Below are 14,844 nucleotides of genomic sequence, written 5' to 3'. Positions count from 1 at the left end.
ATTACATGACTCTTGGTGCTATCAGTGCCATCATTGGTGAGCTTCCTGTCCAGAGGGCGTAGGGAGAGACACACACAAACACCGTCATTAGCCTGGCAAAAACCCTTTTCTGGGACGCCCAACAGATCAAATGTCAAAGACTCACAAAATATAGTCCCAAAGATTCTACTAAAGTCGCTGCATTACAGTTTTGTTAAGAAATCTTCTCCAAACTTCTGGAAAGTTCCTCAGAACCTCCAGCAATGACAGCTGATTATTTGATCCGGGACTGCAGTAAATAGTTATTTTGTCTCATTAGAGACTTTGCTTTTACCATGTAGGAAATCATTACCTCCAGGGCCCCTGACCACAGCTGTTTTGCCAGGCTGCCACCTGCCACTAATCCACACTAGGAGGTATCATGTTCACATGTTCCATCCCAAAGCACCCTGACATCTGTCCACGAGACACACTCTTCTCTCAAACAGAAACAAATCTGCACACGTTTTTTCAGATATTATCAGCACTTCTCTTTCAGGTTCTCTTTCTTGTTATGGGTTAGGCAATAAGTATTTCCTGTTTTAGCCTAGTCAGGAAGAACAAGGAAGAAGTGAAACATTGGATGTGGTATCAAATTAGCAGGATACCTCAACACTCAAGAAAATACATGCAGAAGAACTTACACCTTTGTTTGAACATCTGGAGGATGCATACATTCTGGTGAAAAAACAAGTAATAGTTTCAACTGAAATTACGGATTACAGTTTAATTTTTGTTACAGATTAAACAAGGCAAAACAAAAGTCCGCCCTTCTATTGATAATATTGTGTTCCAAGTTGAATCATCAACCCCAAGTAACATTGAGATGCAGGCAGGCAGACACTGACACTGACACTGACAATGCAGGCAGGCAGGCAGACGGACAGATCAATGGCTGCTGGTGCATCACTTTAATTGCTTCACAATCAAAAGTTGTGATTGAAGTGCCTTAGAACTCAGCAGCTGACTTCAACAAAGCCACTGGAGCTGCAAGCCTTTCTGATTCCATCCACCTTTCTAAAACCATCACCAACAACAACTTGATGCAGGCCAAATATCATATCTGTACAAATGGCAGTAGGTTATAGAAATGCTCGTGCCTCCCGTGTAATTTCTTTGGGGACAGGAAATGCTTTATTATTATTTTTTTTATGACATTACTCACACTTTGTGAAGATAAGAAGTGATGTTTTCACAGCCTACATTCTTCAATTTACGTCTGTCTCTTCTGTTGAGTAAGCTTGTACTACAAGGGTATGTCGGAGCCGCTAGTATTTATATTTGTTGTATTAGTTAATACAGGCATGACACACAATAGCGTTGCATCACATGGCTGCTTCCTCCCCACCTGCATGGTCAGTCAGAAGTCATGGTAAGAACAATGACTACATCCCCCCAGCTACAGCATCTCAAAGAAGCAGTTGGACACACACACACCCTTTTATATGTCTCTCTCTTTTAAAACACACACACACACGCGAGAGGAAATGATCACACTGAAGTAAACCAGATTTAGAAATAACCTTCATGAGGAGGATATGTAGTTGATAAATATAGATAAATGCATCAGATTATTATGGCTACTTGGCGTGGATATTACATGATTGGAATCCTGATTCTTTTATTTGTTCTACTCAGGAAAATGTTGCCACATTTATGTATTCATACATCGAACCTGTAATAATGATTTCATCTACACGGAAAATTGAGAGCAAGATTTAAGCACAGGCATTCTCTTAACTCCAACGCTATTTTGTCATTTTATAACTTAGCTGCGTGCTCAGAAATCCAGAGCCTCGTGTCACCATGTAATGTACCTGGTAGTTAAACCATTTCTATTACCTGTTGATCTTCAGCGCAAAAGCCCGTCGCTCCGCACTCGCTAGACTTGCCATAGAAGTTTAATCCAGTTCAGCGGCAGTAGCTCCAGTATTCCTCACCGATTTCAACTTCGCTTGCCGCGCTACAGACTGAATGTCATCGCAATCCTCATCTTCGCGGTGGCAGCTTTCTGGGTGTAAACTTCCGCGTTTGACCCTTCCCAAGTAGACACCGGCTGTGAAGTGGGAGGGGATGGACCAGACACGCTCTGTACACACACTCGCTGAGATAAGCCTATTGGGTTGCTTAATAAGCAGTCTGGATGCGCGCGTTCTTCCCTCTCTCTCTCTAGCTCTCTCCCTCTGACTTTCTCAGACTCTCTCCCATTCAGTAGCTTACTTGGACAGTGTGTGTGTGTGTGTGTGTGTGTGTGTGTGTGTGTGTGTGTGTGTGTGTGTGTGTGTGTGTGTGTGTGTGTGTGAAGAGAGAGAGAGAGAGAGAGAGAGAGAGAGAGAGAGAGAGAGAGAGAGAGAGAGAGAGAGAGAGAGCGAGAGAAGAGAGAGAGAGAGAGAGAGAGAGAGAGAGAGAGAGAGAGAGAGAGAGAGAGAGAGAGAGAATGTGAATGTGAATGTGAAGGGTAATGGCCATACTAAAAACATCTTATTCGAATATGAAACAGTCATACATTCATGGTAGATGTGATTCTGGATCTTGCTAACACTGCCATTTTTTTTTTTTTAAACCCTGCCAGGGTAGGACAAATATCACGCGTCAGAGATATCCTCGAGGCCTTTAAATAGGTAAAACCAGCCACAGGACAAGGGTATTCTAGCTACGGTCGCCCTCTGCCGTTTTTTAGGCTAGGCAGCAATCAGGCTTTTAATTTAGCAGCATTGTAATAAGAGGCACAATCCTTTGCCAACGCAGTTACATATAATCTATATATATAATGCGATATTTTTTACGATTGACAACTGAACATTCTCTTTCCCATCTCTTATGTCGGCCCAAACGAAATAGTTGTTCATGGAATGCGGAACTAAAGTAATGTCCAATGTTGAGGCGGAACTTCCGACCAAGTTGCACAGCTTTAAAGCACACTAATCTTAAAACAAATTCGTTTAAGTAGCATGTAAAGCTGATTTGACTTTGACATCCTGTAGTGTTAAAACCAGGTATATTATGTTTGACTGTATGCACTGATATTTAGACTGATAGCTGTATTAAAGGCGTAGATGTGACAGATTCTTCCTTACGATATCACAATCACAAGAGTTAGTACTAGCTAGTTTAGCTAGCTAGCTAGATAGATACATTCAATTATATATCTGCCACTGCTCGCTAGCATCACAGCTAAGTATTTCACTCAACTGACACAGAGATACAGTGTATGCTAACGTTTGCTATTCGAATGTATTATCAGTAAATGATTGTCCCATCTTACGTACGCAACATGTTTGGCCAAAATACATCCTGCTAACTAGTTACCGTAGTCAGACGAGCTAGCTAGCTTAAGATGCTTAGCTGTCTTTTCGATTTGTGTGCACACAGTGATGATGGATGAGGAGGATGACTGTCCGGAGCTAGTCCCCATCGAACACAAACCCAGCTCACTTGGCGAGCAGATACCGGTCACCATAATCACAGGCTACCTCGGTATGTGTGTCCATTGCACAGACTATACATCAGTGGTTCTCAACCCTGGTCTACAAGGACCCCATGTCCTGCATGTTTTAGATGTTTCCTCGCTCCATCACATCTGATACAAACGAATGGGTCATTATCTAGTTCGGCAGAAGCCTGGTAACGACCCCTGTATTTGAAACAGGTGTGTTGGAAGAGGGAAACATCAAAAACATGCAAATTAGCTACTTGTTGTTGCTCTATGGTGATTATTGTTGTTACTATTATTGATGAACATTCCATGTTACTGATGTACACAGGAGCAGGGAAAACAACATTGTTGAATTACATCCTGACTGAGCAACACAACAAGAGGATCGCTGTCATCCTCAACGAGTTTGGAGAAGGTACCCAAACAACAAATAGTTCCCTACCCAAATGTGTTCACCAGAGAGCAGCAAAGGTACATACAAAGAACTGTTTGTGAGTTTTCCCTGATTGCAGTCTCTGGTCTGACCTCTAGGGAGCGCCCTGGAGAAGTCTCTGGCTGTGAGTCAAGCAGGAGAGCTGTATGAGGAGTGGCTGGAGCTCAGGAATGGCTGCCTGTGCTGCTCTGTCAAGTATGTGTAGAGGAGATGGGTGCATCTCAGTAGTCTCACGTGGTCCGCTCACCATACCTGTTTTCTCAATGGTTGAAAGAAATGGAGCACAATTAAAATGCCCTTTCCTGCAATACTATTGGCTTTTTCTTTCGTTCCACCTTGATAAATACTTACCTGATAGTCTATGATTTGGTCACGTAGTTACAATTTCACATTTGAGCATTTACTACCACCCAGAAATAAGTCGAAATATTGAACATATAGCTATTGTATTTTATACTGCTATCCTACAGCATTAGCTAGTTGTAATGTATCTATACTTTGCAACCTCAATATCTTTTTTCATTGAATTGCAGGGACAACGGCCTGAAAGCTATAGAAAACCTCATGGAGAAAAAAGGGAAGTTTGACTACATCCTTCTAGAAACTACCGGACTAGCCGATCCAGGTAAAAGACTTGTTTTGAATCAAAACGCTCCACGTTTTATCAACACGCTCACACATTTGCTGAATACTTTCCATCCCACTCCCAGGAGATGGATGGTTGTGCATGGGGCATTGTCAGAAAACCTGGCGGTAGAATCAAAGTTCACTTGAAACCACCATAGTTTGCCACTCACATTACAATGCAGTACCTTACGCTAAGAAACACCTGATTAAGCAGCCCTGGCTGCCCTCCCGAGGGAACCGACAGGCGCTGTCTCTTTACATTACTGCCGACAGGCCCTCCATTTCCCTGCGGTTGACCACTCAGAGAGCAGCACTGCGTGAGGACTGCGACATCTGCGCTGTTTGGTTTACAGTTTGTGATGCGTTTGAGGAGAGCCCTTAGCGCTCATGACCACTCTGATCTGCGTTTGCCCGTCTCTTGTGATTGGCTCCAATCTCATAGGAGATTACGGCAACGACACGTCAAACTCCGCAGGCTCGCTTGATGTATAATTGTGTCCGTCGATCCATTCAGCGTCAGCAAATTGACGTCGTTTTCCTTTAAAACTGAATCTAGCAGAGTTAGGGAGGGATCGGAGGCATGGTAGGCCTTATTAGAGGAGAGATCCTCAGCGTGTTGGGGCTGAATGGCTGCAGGTTTGGAGGTGAGAAGTCCAGAAACCCTAATTCTGGCCTTAAAATTGACTCATTTATTTAAGCTTCATTGTTTTAGGCCTTGGATCTTGACATTCTAAAGGAGCCCATGTCCCAAGTAGTGCAAACAGAAAGTTAGCTTTGCACTCATCTCTAGCTTCTACTTTTTGATGAGCCCAGTGGAAGTTTAGCCCCTTGTTAGACGGTTTTTCCCCCCTGATAGCAGGAGGGGTGAATCTGAATAGCCTATTTCCATGCCAACATGGAAGCTATCAGGCCAGAGAGAAATAGGAAATCAATAAGGGGCCATTACAGGCAGAGACCTGTGGCAACTGGAGTGTGGAGATAAGTGACAGGTGTCAAAAGCCCGGGACGCAGCCAGCCACAGACCACTGGTCTACACAGACGGTACCAACAGAGCGTGCTCAGGCCGGAACTCGCCCTACCATTTTGCCGTGTCATTGGCCGAGACAGGTCAGTTATCGACTGAGACAGCTCTGTCATTGGCCCAGACAGACCTGTCACTCAGTGAGGTCTCCAGGGAGCCTGCCCCCTCCCCTTCCAGTCGGGGAGGAGGCTGGATTGGTTGTGTGCAGGATGCCACTCAGAAATTGTGTTTTCATTACTCTCCTATCAAATATTTACCATGCTTTCTTATTCTCGCCTGACGGTTTGACAAAAGTGCATTATGTGAACAAGCCAGGCCAGGCACGGTGACATAGGGTGCTGGAATAACTGCCCTCTCTGAAAAATTGCAACAAACCAACTGTGCCTATGGAGGTGTGTGTGGGTGGGGGGGGGGGGGGCATGGAAACAATTGCAAGCACTTCAGATGAGTTTGCCCTGGTCCACAGAGTTCTAGCAACATGAGAGGAATGAAATATGTTTGTGTGTGATACGGCCACACTTTAATGGTGGATAAACCTGTATACTCTCTGATATTATTGGAGTTTGGTTTATTTTCCAATTGGTTCCGTGTGTTTTATCCACCTGATGATTGTTATGTTTGTGTTCAGTTATTGTTGTGGTCTTGTCAGGATTTTTTTTATGACGCAAAAGACAAATGTAGACCTAATTAGGAAACAAAGTGTTTTGTCATTCAAGTTTGAATCTGTCACTAAACAGTAATGGGGAATGTGTCTGAATGTCTCTTTTTCCCTCCTCTCTCACACTCACTCTGAAAGGTGCTGTGGCCTCCATGTTCTGGGTTGATGCTGAGCTGGGAAGTGACATCTATTTAGACGGTGAGATAATAACGTTTGTTCAAACTCTCATTGTTGGGGTCTTTGATCTGGTGTTTCATGGACCGGTTACAAACCAACAGGTCTAGTCTTCCTTGTGCACATAGAGACACCTTGTTTTCTATACTCAAACACATCTGGGATAAAGGAGTACTCCGCAGTTTGTCGCTATCTCTATAGACGAGAGACCAAAAATAATGTCCGAGAGAGTGAGCCGAGCCAACGCGACAAGCGGAACACCAAAAGGCTACAGGGGCAAAGATGAGTTTATAGAACTGTGGGGACAAAGGTCTTTTACAAGACCCTTACCCTGTTCCTTGTTTATTCGCAGGTATTGTCACTGTCATCGACGCCAAGTATGGAATGCAGGCAAGTGTTCATTTTGCCCAAGCTCTTTTGTTTCCATGGTACCAACTAGCGCTAACAAGGCAAGGTCCTTGAGCCTGTGAAATTGGATTGTGTTTCTACACAGGTTGTTGGGTTTCAGGAGCAGCCCTCCTAAGACACACACACACACACGTGTGGGAGGGAGGGAGAGAGAGAGAGCCAAGCATCTCACACCCTCCCCAGTACAAAAGTCTTTTAAGAGGAACAGGGCTAGTGACACCTGGATAATAGGTTGTAATGGGAAGGTGTCATGCTTGGCAAGGCGACTCGTTCCCTGGCCTGGGTGCTACCTCCCCCCTCCTCTGGGAACTCTGACAGCAGGAGGGAGGGATGGGGGACAACGCTAAAAAGAAAAACGAGAGAGTTTGAGATTGAGAGAGAGAGAGAGAGACGGATATGAGTAGCTGATTGAGATTGAATTGGAGTCATTAATATCAGAGCAGAGCTTGCTTTTATGACCCTCAAACTCCCCGTCCCAAACACACACACACACCGACCCCTCTAAACACTCCTCCGGCCAAGTCCCAGGCCAGCGGAGGGGGGGGGGGGGGGGGGGGGGGTGTATAGGCTAAGGGCACGAAAACGGACAATCAATCTGTTCGGTTTTGGACTTCCATCACTCAGTCCGGATGTGACAGTGGGATGGAACCTGGGGGGGGGGGGGGGGGGGGGGGGGGGGCTGAGCTACTCTGTTATGTACGTACCTCAAGAGACGGGACGCGGCGCCCGCAAATAGAATGAGAGACGGGATCGTCTCCGGAGGCTTGAGGCGTGGAGTGAGGGACGGGCTGATAGCCTGCTCGTCATGCACGTTCCTCCTCATTTTGGAGATGTCACTTTCCCGTGACAGGGCGCTGAGCTAGGCGTGTGAGGGTTCAGGGGTGTTGAGGGGGTGTTTGTAGGCCCTCTCCAAACAAGCCCACGACAACCTGCCCCACACTTGGGGATCTTGCAAAGTAGAAGCACTATTAACAGCATAACTCCCCAGTGGTAGGAGAACTCGGGGACGTCGGCAGTGATTAGCAATCTCGAGACTTCTCTGTTTCTCTCTCTAAACATCCCCCTCTCATCTTGGTCTCTCCCTCCTTCTCACTGTGTCCTTCTTTCCTTCTTATCTATCTCTCTCCTCTCTCTCTCTGTCTCTCTCCCTCTCTCTCCCTCTCTCTCTCTCTCTCTCTCTCTCTCTCTCCCTCTCTCTCTCTCTCTGTGTGTGTCTCTCTCTCTCTCTGTGTCTCTGCGTCTCTGTCTCTCTCTGCAGCATCTAACAGAGGAGAAGCCAGAGGGACTAATCAACGAAGCAGCCAGGTAAGCCTTCTTTCACAATTTCTCCTTCCTCCCTCTCTCTTTCTCTCTTTCAAATGGTCTTCGCTTGTTATTTGTTTGTCGTGACACTCTTAGTCTGTTTCTTTTCTTTCCTCTGTGGTGCCGTTGATCCATGTTTACAGACAGGCAAGTGTAGACGACTGCTGTCGGGACCTCCCAGGCCCTCTGCTCTGCTGCCCGACTGTGTTTGTTCACTGCGTTTGTGTTTGTTTCCCGTCCAACTGTTGGTCCATTTGAGAGCGACACTTGATACCCACTCGCCCAGCCCAGAGGAGAGGGGGGGGAGGCAGCAGCATGGGGAACAGGTCAAAAAACTCTATAGGCTACTGGTTTACATAGGTTGGGAAGTTATATAGAAGATGACTTCACATAAAATCAAGCAAACCTTCCTGTGAACCTGGAATTCGAAGGCCCAAAATTGCGACGCTTTTTCACATTAGTGTGGAAAATGGTGGGTTGTGGAACACCACTCCTTGTGGAGGTCAACAGCTTACTGAATGCCTTTGATGGACGCGTCTGCTTCCTCCATCTTTCCAGACTAGAGTTCAGGCAGGTGATTTAGTCTCTGAAAGTTAACGTAGCTAGGTTTCTTCGTCTTCCACGCATACAGCGGCGCGGGCTGGCGGGATGCCCGAATGACAGCCGCACAGGTTTTTTTGAAGGGCGCTATTTCTGCTAGAAGTTTCTAGCAGGTATTTCTGCTTAGGCAGTGTGAGAAAAGCCTTAGGCAGGCCGCCTTAGCCTTTTAAATGCAGGAAAACCCCCTGCCTCGGAGTACCTTCTTATGCACATATGATTTTTGAAGAATGGCGTGTTGATGTTGGGTTTGAACAACAGGCAGATTGCCCTGGCTGACCTGACCATCATCAACAAGACTGACCTCGTCACCAAGGAGGAGTTGGAAAAGCTCAGAGAAAGCGTCAGGTGAAGATCACACACACACACGCCCTACAGCTCAGTCACACAGGTCCATGATTTCTTTTTTTTGTACGTTGTGGATGGAGAAATTGCCAAGTGCTGATCTTTATCATATCATTAAAGAGTTTACCTGATTATTGATCCTCTGTGTCATATCCTCTTCCCCATAGGTCTATCAATGGCCTTGTTAAGATCCTGGAGACTCAAAAGTCAAGGTATTTGGGCGTTTTTACGTGATCCACCTTTTTCCCCCAGCAGAGTTTTGACATCGGGAAGTTCCCATGCATCACTGTGGCTAACAAATAACTATCCTCCCTATGTACACTTTCTGTTCGGGTCTCATAACAAGGATCAAACACGTCGTGGTGTTCCAGATGAGCCCTCCCACCTCACCAACGCAAACACAAACACTTCATCCCATGGTGTCCAGTTACCCACAAACCCCTGCACTTTGACCTCTGACCCTGCTGCAACACCCCACCCACTAGCAAACCCCTGTGTGTGTGTGTGTGGATGATTGTGTGAGTGAGTGAGTGAGTGAGTGTGCGTGGTAGTGCAGACATTGTTGTGTTATTGCACAGCTTGGGGTGGAGCGATAGCAGTGGTCAGTGTGTGTATCAAAGGTTGGGTGTGGCAGCTCCTCAGATGAAAGGCTCTGTGCAGCGAGGGGTTAATCAGGAAAACGTGCGCCCAGCTTCTCCTCAGCTCCCCCTCCACATCTTCGGCTCCTCTGGAAGGGACCTCATAGGCTTGACTATGGCTTGATACTTGTAGGAAGGGGGACTCTTGTACTTGTAGTTTTTTTGTTTTTTTTGTTTTTTTTCACGTTTATGCACCTAACTCTCTTGACCCGACCATGTCACGTGTCATGCATCGAGATGAGCATTTTCGAAACGTACAACGTCATCCGATGTTTGTTTGTCCTCCCCAGGGTGGACCTCTCCCAAGTTCTAGACCTGCATTCCTTCGACACCAAGGATGGGGCTAAGTATGTGTGTGTCTGTGTGTGTGTCCAGGGCTACAGTGCAGTTCATAGGACTAAGATTGTTGACTTTGTTTACCATGTTCCTCCCCAGCAGGGTTTATAGAGAGAAAGCCTGTGTGAGACCTGGAGGTTGGGGTGGGGGGGGGGGGTCCTTGTCTCATTGTCACCGCGGCAGAACTCTTGTCAAACTCGTCCTCATGAATGGGCTCACCAGTGTTACACCAGGACAGGCTTGCGGTCTGGGGGCCACAGCTGCGAAGGATTAGGACCTGTGTATGTGTGTTGTATCAAATGGCCCCCTGGTGGTGTGGGGGGGGGGGCCATTTTCCTTCCCTCTGACTGACCCCACCCCCAGCCCCCGGTGCATGCGCTGGCTGTTTGATGGAGCCCCCCCCCCTGTTGCTCTGCCTGTGTGGCTCAGGGCTGAAGCTGCTTATCATGTTTGTCCTCCTTGTGAGGTCAGGGAAGGGAGGAGGGGGGGGGGAGGATTGAAGGAGGGGAAGGAGAGAGAGGGACATTAGGAGAGGGGGAGGGGGGCTGGGGGTGAGATGGTTCAGAGGTGTATGGGAATGGGAATCAGATGTAAATCCCGACCTGTGTAACCAGTGATCTCGTTCTACAGTCTGGCTGAGAAGCTGCAGCTGGTACAGACGACCAGCCCTCATCTGGACAAGGTACCTATCTCCTGCCCGCCGCCCCCCCTCCGTTGCTGTGCACCGGGTCAGAACCGCTCGATTTTGAAGCCTGCTTACGGAGGACTCGGGACTCTGATGGGGGAAAAGGAGGGCCGCACAGCACTGACGATGCTCAGCGGACTCGTCGGCAGTGACTGGGGCAGGCCGGGCTAAAACAGAAAAGCGTTTTTCTTGAGCATATCTTAGCAGGAGTCATACCCTTCTATTTCCTTTGGTTCGAAATTAAGACAGATACTCCTTCTCCCTGGTGACTTAGACGTAACCTGGAACACCAGTCAACAAAAAATACAATTAGTACGATTTCTCTCTTCTTTAAAAAAAATCTGTTTCCCCTTTGTATTTCCTCTCTTTCAATGAGGTGATAAATTCAAGTCATGTAGCCCCAGGGTTTTAGTGAACTGAGATTGTAGAGGAGTGTGTTCTGGTTCCTTATGTTTTCTGGCTGGCTAGCAGACAGTAACATTTCCAGGGGGCAGTGTCTTGCCCCTAAATACCCTCAGGGGAATTGACACTCTCGTGGAAAGTCTCCACCCTGCTTACTCTATTTAGCTTTGTAATCAATCGGGAAAGCTTTTGAAGTTCTTTGTTGGTGGCTCGGCTCATCCACAAGACAGCCTCGGCCTGTCTCCAGGTTAAATACTCGGGCTGGGATACGTCAGACGTATCGCAGCGTGCGGGGCGATATCTCCCGTATTTCAGTCTTTCAATGTCTCGTAGGGGGTCATAGTCTAGGACTGTGTATCCTCTTAAGTACATTTATCACAGAGCAGGTTGGAGGTTGGGGTGTGTGTGTGTAGGGGTGTGTGTGGGGGGTAATCTGTATTGTCATTTGTTTTCACCAAGTCCCCTTTCCCGCATGAGACTCAACTAGCCCCCCCCCTCCCCTACTGAATCTCACCCCCCTCCTCCCTCCATTGGGTCTCCTCACCCCAGCTGTTCTTTTCATGCAAATCAGGGTGCTGTATTTCTGTTGTTATACCAAAATAAAAAAGGAAGTGTGTAGCCTTAACACTTTCACACAATAGACTAAATATCTGCAAAGTGCCCTTTAAATGTTGTAAGGAAGTATGCAGTGGAGAGGAGGAGGAGGAAGGGCAGGGCAGGGCAGGGCGGGCGGGGGAGCAGAGAGATAAAGAGATTTAGGGTTAAGATGACCCTCCGTTTTGCATGTTTTTGACACGTTCATCGTCAAAGTCATTAACAGCACCACTATGTGGCATGAAGAGGCTAGCGTGAGAATATGCACGGCTGACACAATTCAAAACAGTTTCAGTTTGTATTTTAAGGCAGTGATATACACACATCCTTCTGGTTACAAGCTCAATTTGTATTTATTTATGGTTGTAAATTACAAGTAGATGCCTCTCACTCAATATTGTCTTTAAATCGGTGCTTCAAACACACACCAAAAAAAAATGAACAAAATATACAAAATACTGTAACATACAACAGAAAATGCACCTTTTAGACTGTCTATCAAACAAATTCACGACACATTACGTGTTGCATGTCCTGTGGTGTACTCTGGTCTCCACTTGTTCAATGCATGTGATGGTTTTCCAGTTGTGTGCTCATAATCTAATGTTTCCCCCCCAGAGTATTCTAACGGTCACATTTGAAGTTCCTGGGAGTCTTTCTGAGGACGTCCTGAATGTCTTCATCCAGGTTAGAACCCCTCAGGGAACTCATGGTTCTGATCATTTTTGGACCAGGGCTGTCCAAACCGTTTCTTGGTAATCATGCCATCCTGTAAATTTTCATATAAACCCCTAAATTAGCAACCACCCTCCTCCAGTAAGTAGCTAGGCGACAAACTGAATTAGGTTGGAGTAAAAAAAAAAAAAGCGCAGTACAGTTCTCCAGGAACAGGGGTTAGATATTGATGGAGAACATGGGACTGAACCGGCTCTCCCTTCCCCGTCAGGACGTCTTGTGGGAGAAGACCCTGAAGAACCAGTCCGGACACGCCATGAACGTCATACGGCTAAAGGTACAACGCGCTTAGCGAGAACCTTCCTTATAATGCTGGCTTGTTTTATAGTGGGCTTTAGGGTATTGGTGTCGTTTAACTGTGCGCGTGTGTGTGTTTTGTTGAGCTGTCCTAATGAATGAAATGCGTGTGTGAAGGGAATTGTGTCAGTGGCAGGTAAAGCTCACCAGGTGATGCTCCAGGGAGTCCACGAGCTGTACGAGCTGGAGGAGACCCCCCAGCTGTGGGACGACGAGCCCAGGGTGAACCGCCTGGTCTTTATAGGTGAGGCCTCCACTTCTACCAAGGCAATGCCGTAGGTTCGTTCATAACTGGGACAAGAGGATTCGGGTTCAGGGTGACATCTAAAGTTATATGTGCTGGAGAAGTATGATATTGACATCATGTTGGTCGCTGAGTGCAAGTTATATGTATGTCGCAAAAGTGTTGCGTTATGACTGGTTATTGAAACTGTGGTATAAACTTCATGATGAGGATTGCTGTCAATTGTGCTTGATGTGACAGAATTCAGACCCCGAGTGTTTACATTTAAAACCCTCCTGCTCATAGCGCTAGATGAAGTCTTGCTTTCCCAACCTCTGTCTCTCGACAGGGAGGAACTTGGACCGAGAGATCCTCAAGGAACACTTCATATGTACAGTGTTGCAGGGAGGGGGAAAGTAACTCCACCTGGACTCCAGTCTGCACCAGGACTGGACTGGAACTGAATTTTCCATGGACAGTTCCACTTGAAATTGTGTGCTAGTCTGCCCTCCTTTCAAATCACCTTGTCTGAGGATCTGTGATGCACTGTTACTGCTGCTTGCCAAAACCTCTACACAAGCACATGTTGGACTTCATGTTCCAGATACAGTCTTATATGTTACCGGGCCAATAACTGGTTTCTCAGGGGACTAAATAAATCATTTCAGACGATCTCATAAAGCAGCCCCCCCCACACACACACACACACACTCACACACTCATGCATAAAGAAACCATTGAATAGACGTTTAAATTGGTAATTATACTGTGTCCTTAATGTCATGTTCTGTGTAAATAGTTAACAATTGAAATTGCCTTAATCAACTCAGTCCCATAATATTTAGCAATTTTGTGCAACTATATTAGTAGGGCCTAATGCTTCAAAGTAAAGCAGTTTTGGATGTAAAAATGAAGTGGTGGCATTTATCATGAATATTAAACATTAGAGTTTGATTTGAGTTTGCTTTTCCCCATTGTTAAATTATTTAAATAAATCAACGATATGTCAAATGCTCTCTCGTATTCTTCATATTCACAACAGATAATAACAGGTAGGCCTGACAAAAATATGAATTGAGACGATAGGTACATTTTAGACACCTGAAACTGGAATTTTATATGACTAAATCGTTGAAAAAGGCAATAAATTCCGCAGGATAAAATAAATGTTCGCAAATGTTCACATCTTATTTACATTCGCATACACTTTAGTCGAATTAAAAAGATTTTTTAACCATCGGTAGCGAGGTAACATTCTGAAATTATAAATTGGCGTTAGGAAGTCATCCTTCATGTATCAGACAAACAGCCTACACACACAGGTGAGGAAATGGGTGGGTGACATCCCAACGTTGTCATTTGCAATGGAGATGGTTAATCCTCGGACTGTTTTAACACATATCCGTGCGCTGAACCGGTTTGCTTTGAGGATGGCTGTGCCCATTCTCCGTGGTCATAAACCCCGGCCAGGCCTCGTAGCCCTAAGCGTACAGTGCAGCTGTGCCGTTTCCTACCCGATTCTGATGCTGATCGCCTCGTTAAGGCGACTGTATGGCCCCCTTTCTTACACGGCCGCAGGGGGCCGTCCCATGGCCATTTTCATGGTCATACCACCTACGGGCATCCAGAGGTGGCAAACTAAACGAAACTGCGGGGGGCTGAGGTGCAAACACTGAGCTTGTTATCAGGGGTTCGGCGTGGCGTTAAACTTGCCCAAAGCATCCCGCCTCCAGCCGCGTTACTGTGCTCCTGTATTCTTAATCGGGCGGAGGCTCTCGATAATTTGAATAGGGCCAGTGACACAGGAAATGTAACAACGTTCAAAGTAACCTTGTATCCTCTCAAATAATTGCCTTTATGGGCTACCGAAGCGCAGTATAGCATTAACGATAGAGTTGGATTATCATTCATGCAA

The 14,844-nt window shown here is 46.3% G+C and overlaps 2 protein-coding genes across 5 annotated transcripts in view; one reads left to right on the top strand and one right to left on the bottom strand.

Moving 5' to 3' along the window:
• The window catches only part of dock8 (dedicator of cytokinesis 8), a 44,672-nt gene extending 42,541 nt beyond the window's left edge, over nucleotides 1-2,131 (bottom strand). Inside the window, exon 1 of one of the 3 annotated variants that reach the window (XM_047048648.1) lies at nucleotides 1,861-2,131. In XM_047048648.1, the coding sequence (XP_046904604.1) occupies nucleotides 1,861-1,913 (53 nt within the window). In that variant the 5' untranslated portion in view covers nucleotides 1,914-2,131. The remainder of the gene's footprint in view (nucleotides 1-1,860) is intronic. The other 2 variants (XM_047048646.1, XM_047048645.1) reach the window with 2 other exon arrangements.
• Nucleotides 2,132-2,895: 764 nt separating this feature from the next.
• Nucleotides 2,896-13,940, top strand: cbwd (COBW domain containing). 2 transcript variants are annotated; one of them, XM_047048582.1, is made up of 16 exons: nucleotides 2,896-3,014; nucleotides 3,391-3,495; nucleotides 3,783-3,869; nucleotides 3,986-4,082; nucleotides 4,421-4,512; nucleotides 6,332-6,391; nucleotides 6,720-6,757; nucleotides 8,034-8,080; nucleotides 8,936-9,022; nucleotides 9,187-9,231; nucleotides 9,948-10,004; nucleotides 10,624-10,675; nucleotides 12,293-12,361; nucleotides 12,621-12,686; nucleotides 12,824-12,950; nucleotides 13,279-13,940. In XM_047048582.1, exons 2-16 carry the CDS (start codon nucleotides 3,393-3,395, stop codon nucleotides 13,347-13,349), a joined length of 1,098 nt encoding a protein of 365 aa, XP_046904538.1. In that variant the 5' UTR covers nucleotides 2,896-3,014; nucleotides 3,391-3,392; the 3' UTR covers nucleotides 13,350-13,940. The 2 variants fall into 2 exon arrangements, with proteins under 2 accessions (XP_046904538.1, XP_046904537.1); XM_047048581.1 differs by lacking the exon at nucleotides 2,896-3,014 and adding an exon at nucleotides 3,096-3,227.
• Nucleotides 13,941-14,844: the final 904 nt, after the last annotated feature.

Source organism: Hypomesus transpacificus, chromosome 24 (genome assembly GCF_021917145.1).
Source record: "Hypomesus transpacificus isolate Combined female chromosome 24, fHypTra1, whole genome shotgun sequence".
Classification (NCBI taxonomy): domain Eukaryota; kingdom Metazoa; phylum Chordata; class Actinopteri; order Osmeriformes; family Osmeridae; genus Hypomesus; species Hypomesus transpacificus.
The sequence above is the reverse complement of the archived record's forward strand: the minus strand, read 5'-3'. Positions and strand labels throughout refer to the sequence as shown.

What these genes read in the sequence shown, in the direction of transcription:
- cbwd (XM_047048582.1), top strand. Translation starts at nt 3,393, where the DNA reads ATGATGGATGAGGAGGATGACTGTCCGGAGCTAGTCCCCATCGAACAC. An exon ending in TCCTGAATGTCTTCATCCAG is followed by an intron (nt 12,362 to 12,620) that starts GTTAGAACCCCT and finishes CTTCCCCGTCAG; the next exon opens with GACGTCTTGTGGGAGAAGAC. An exon ending in TGAACGTCATACGGCTAAAG is followed by an intron (nt 12,687 to 12,823) that starts GTACAACGCGCT and finishes GCGTGTGTGAAG; the next exon opens with GGAATTGTGTCAGTGGCAGG.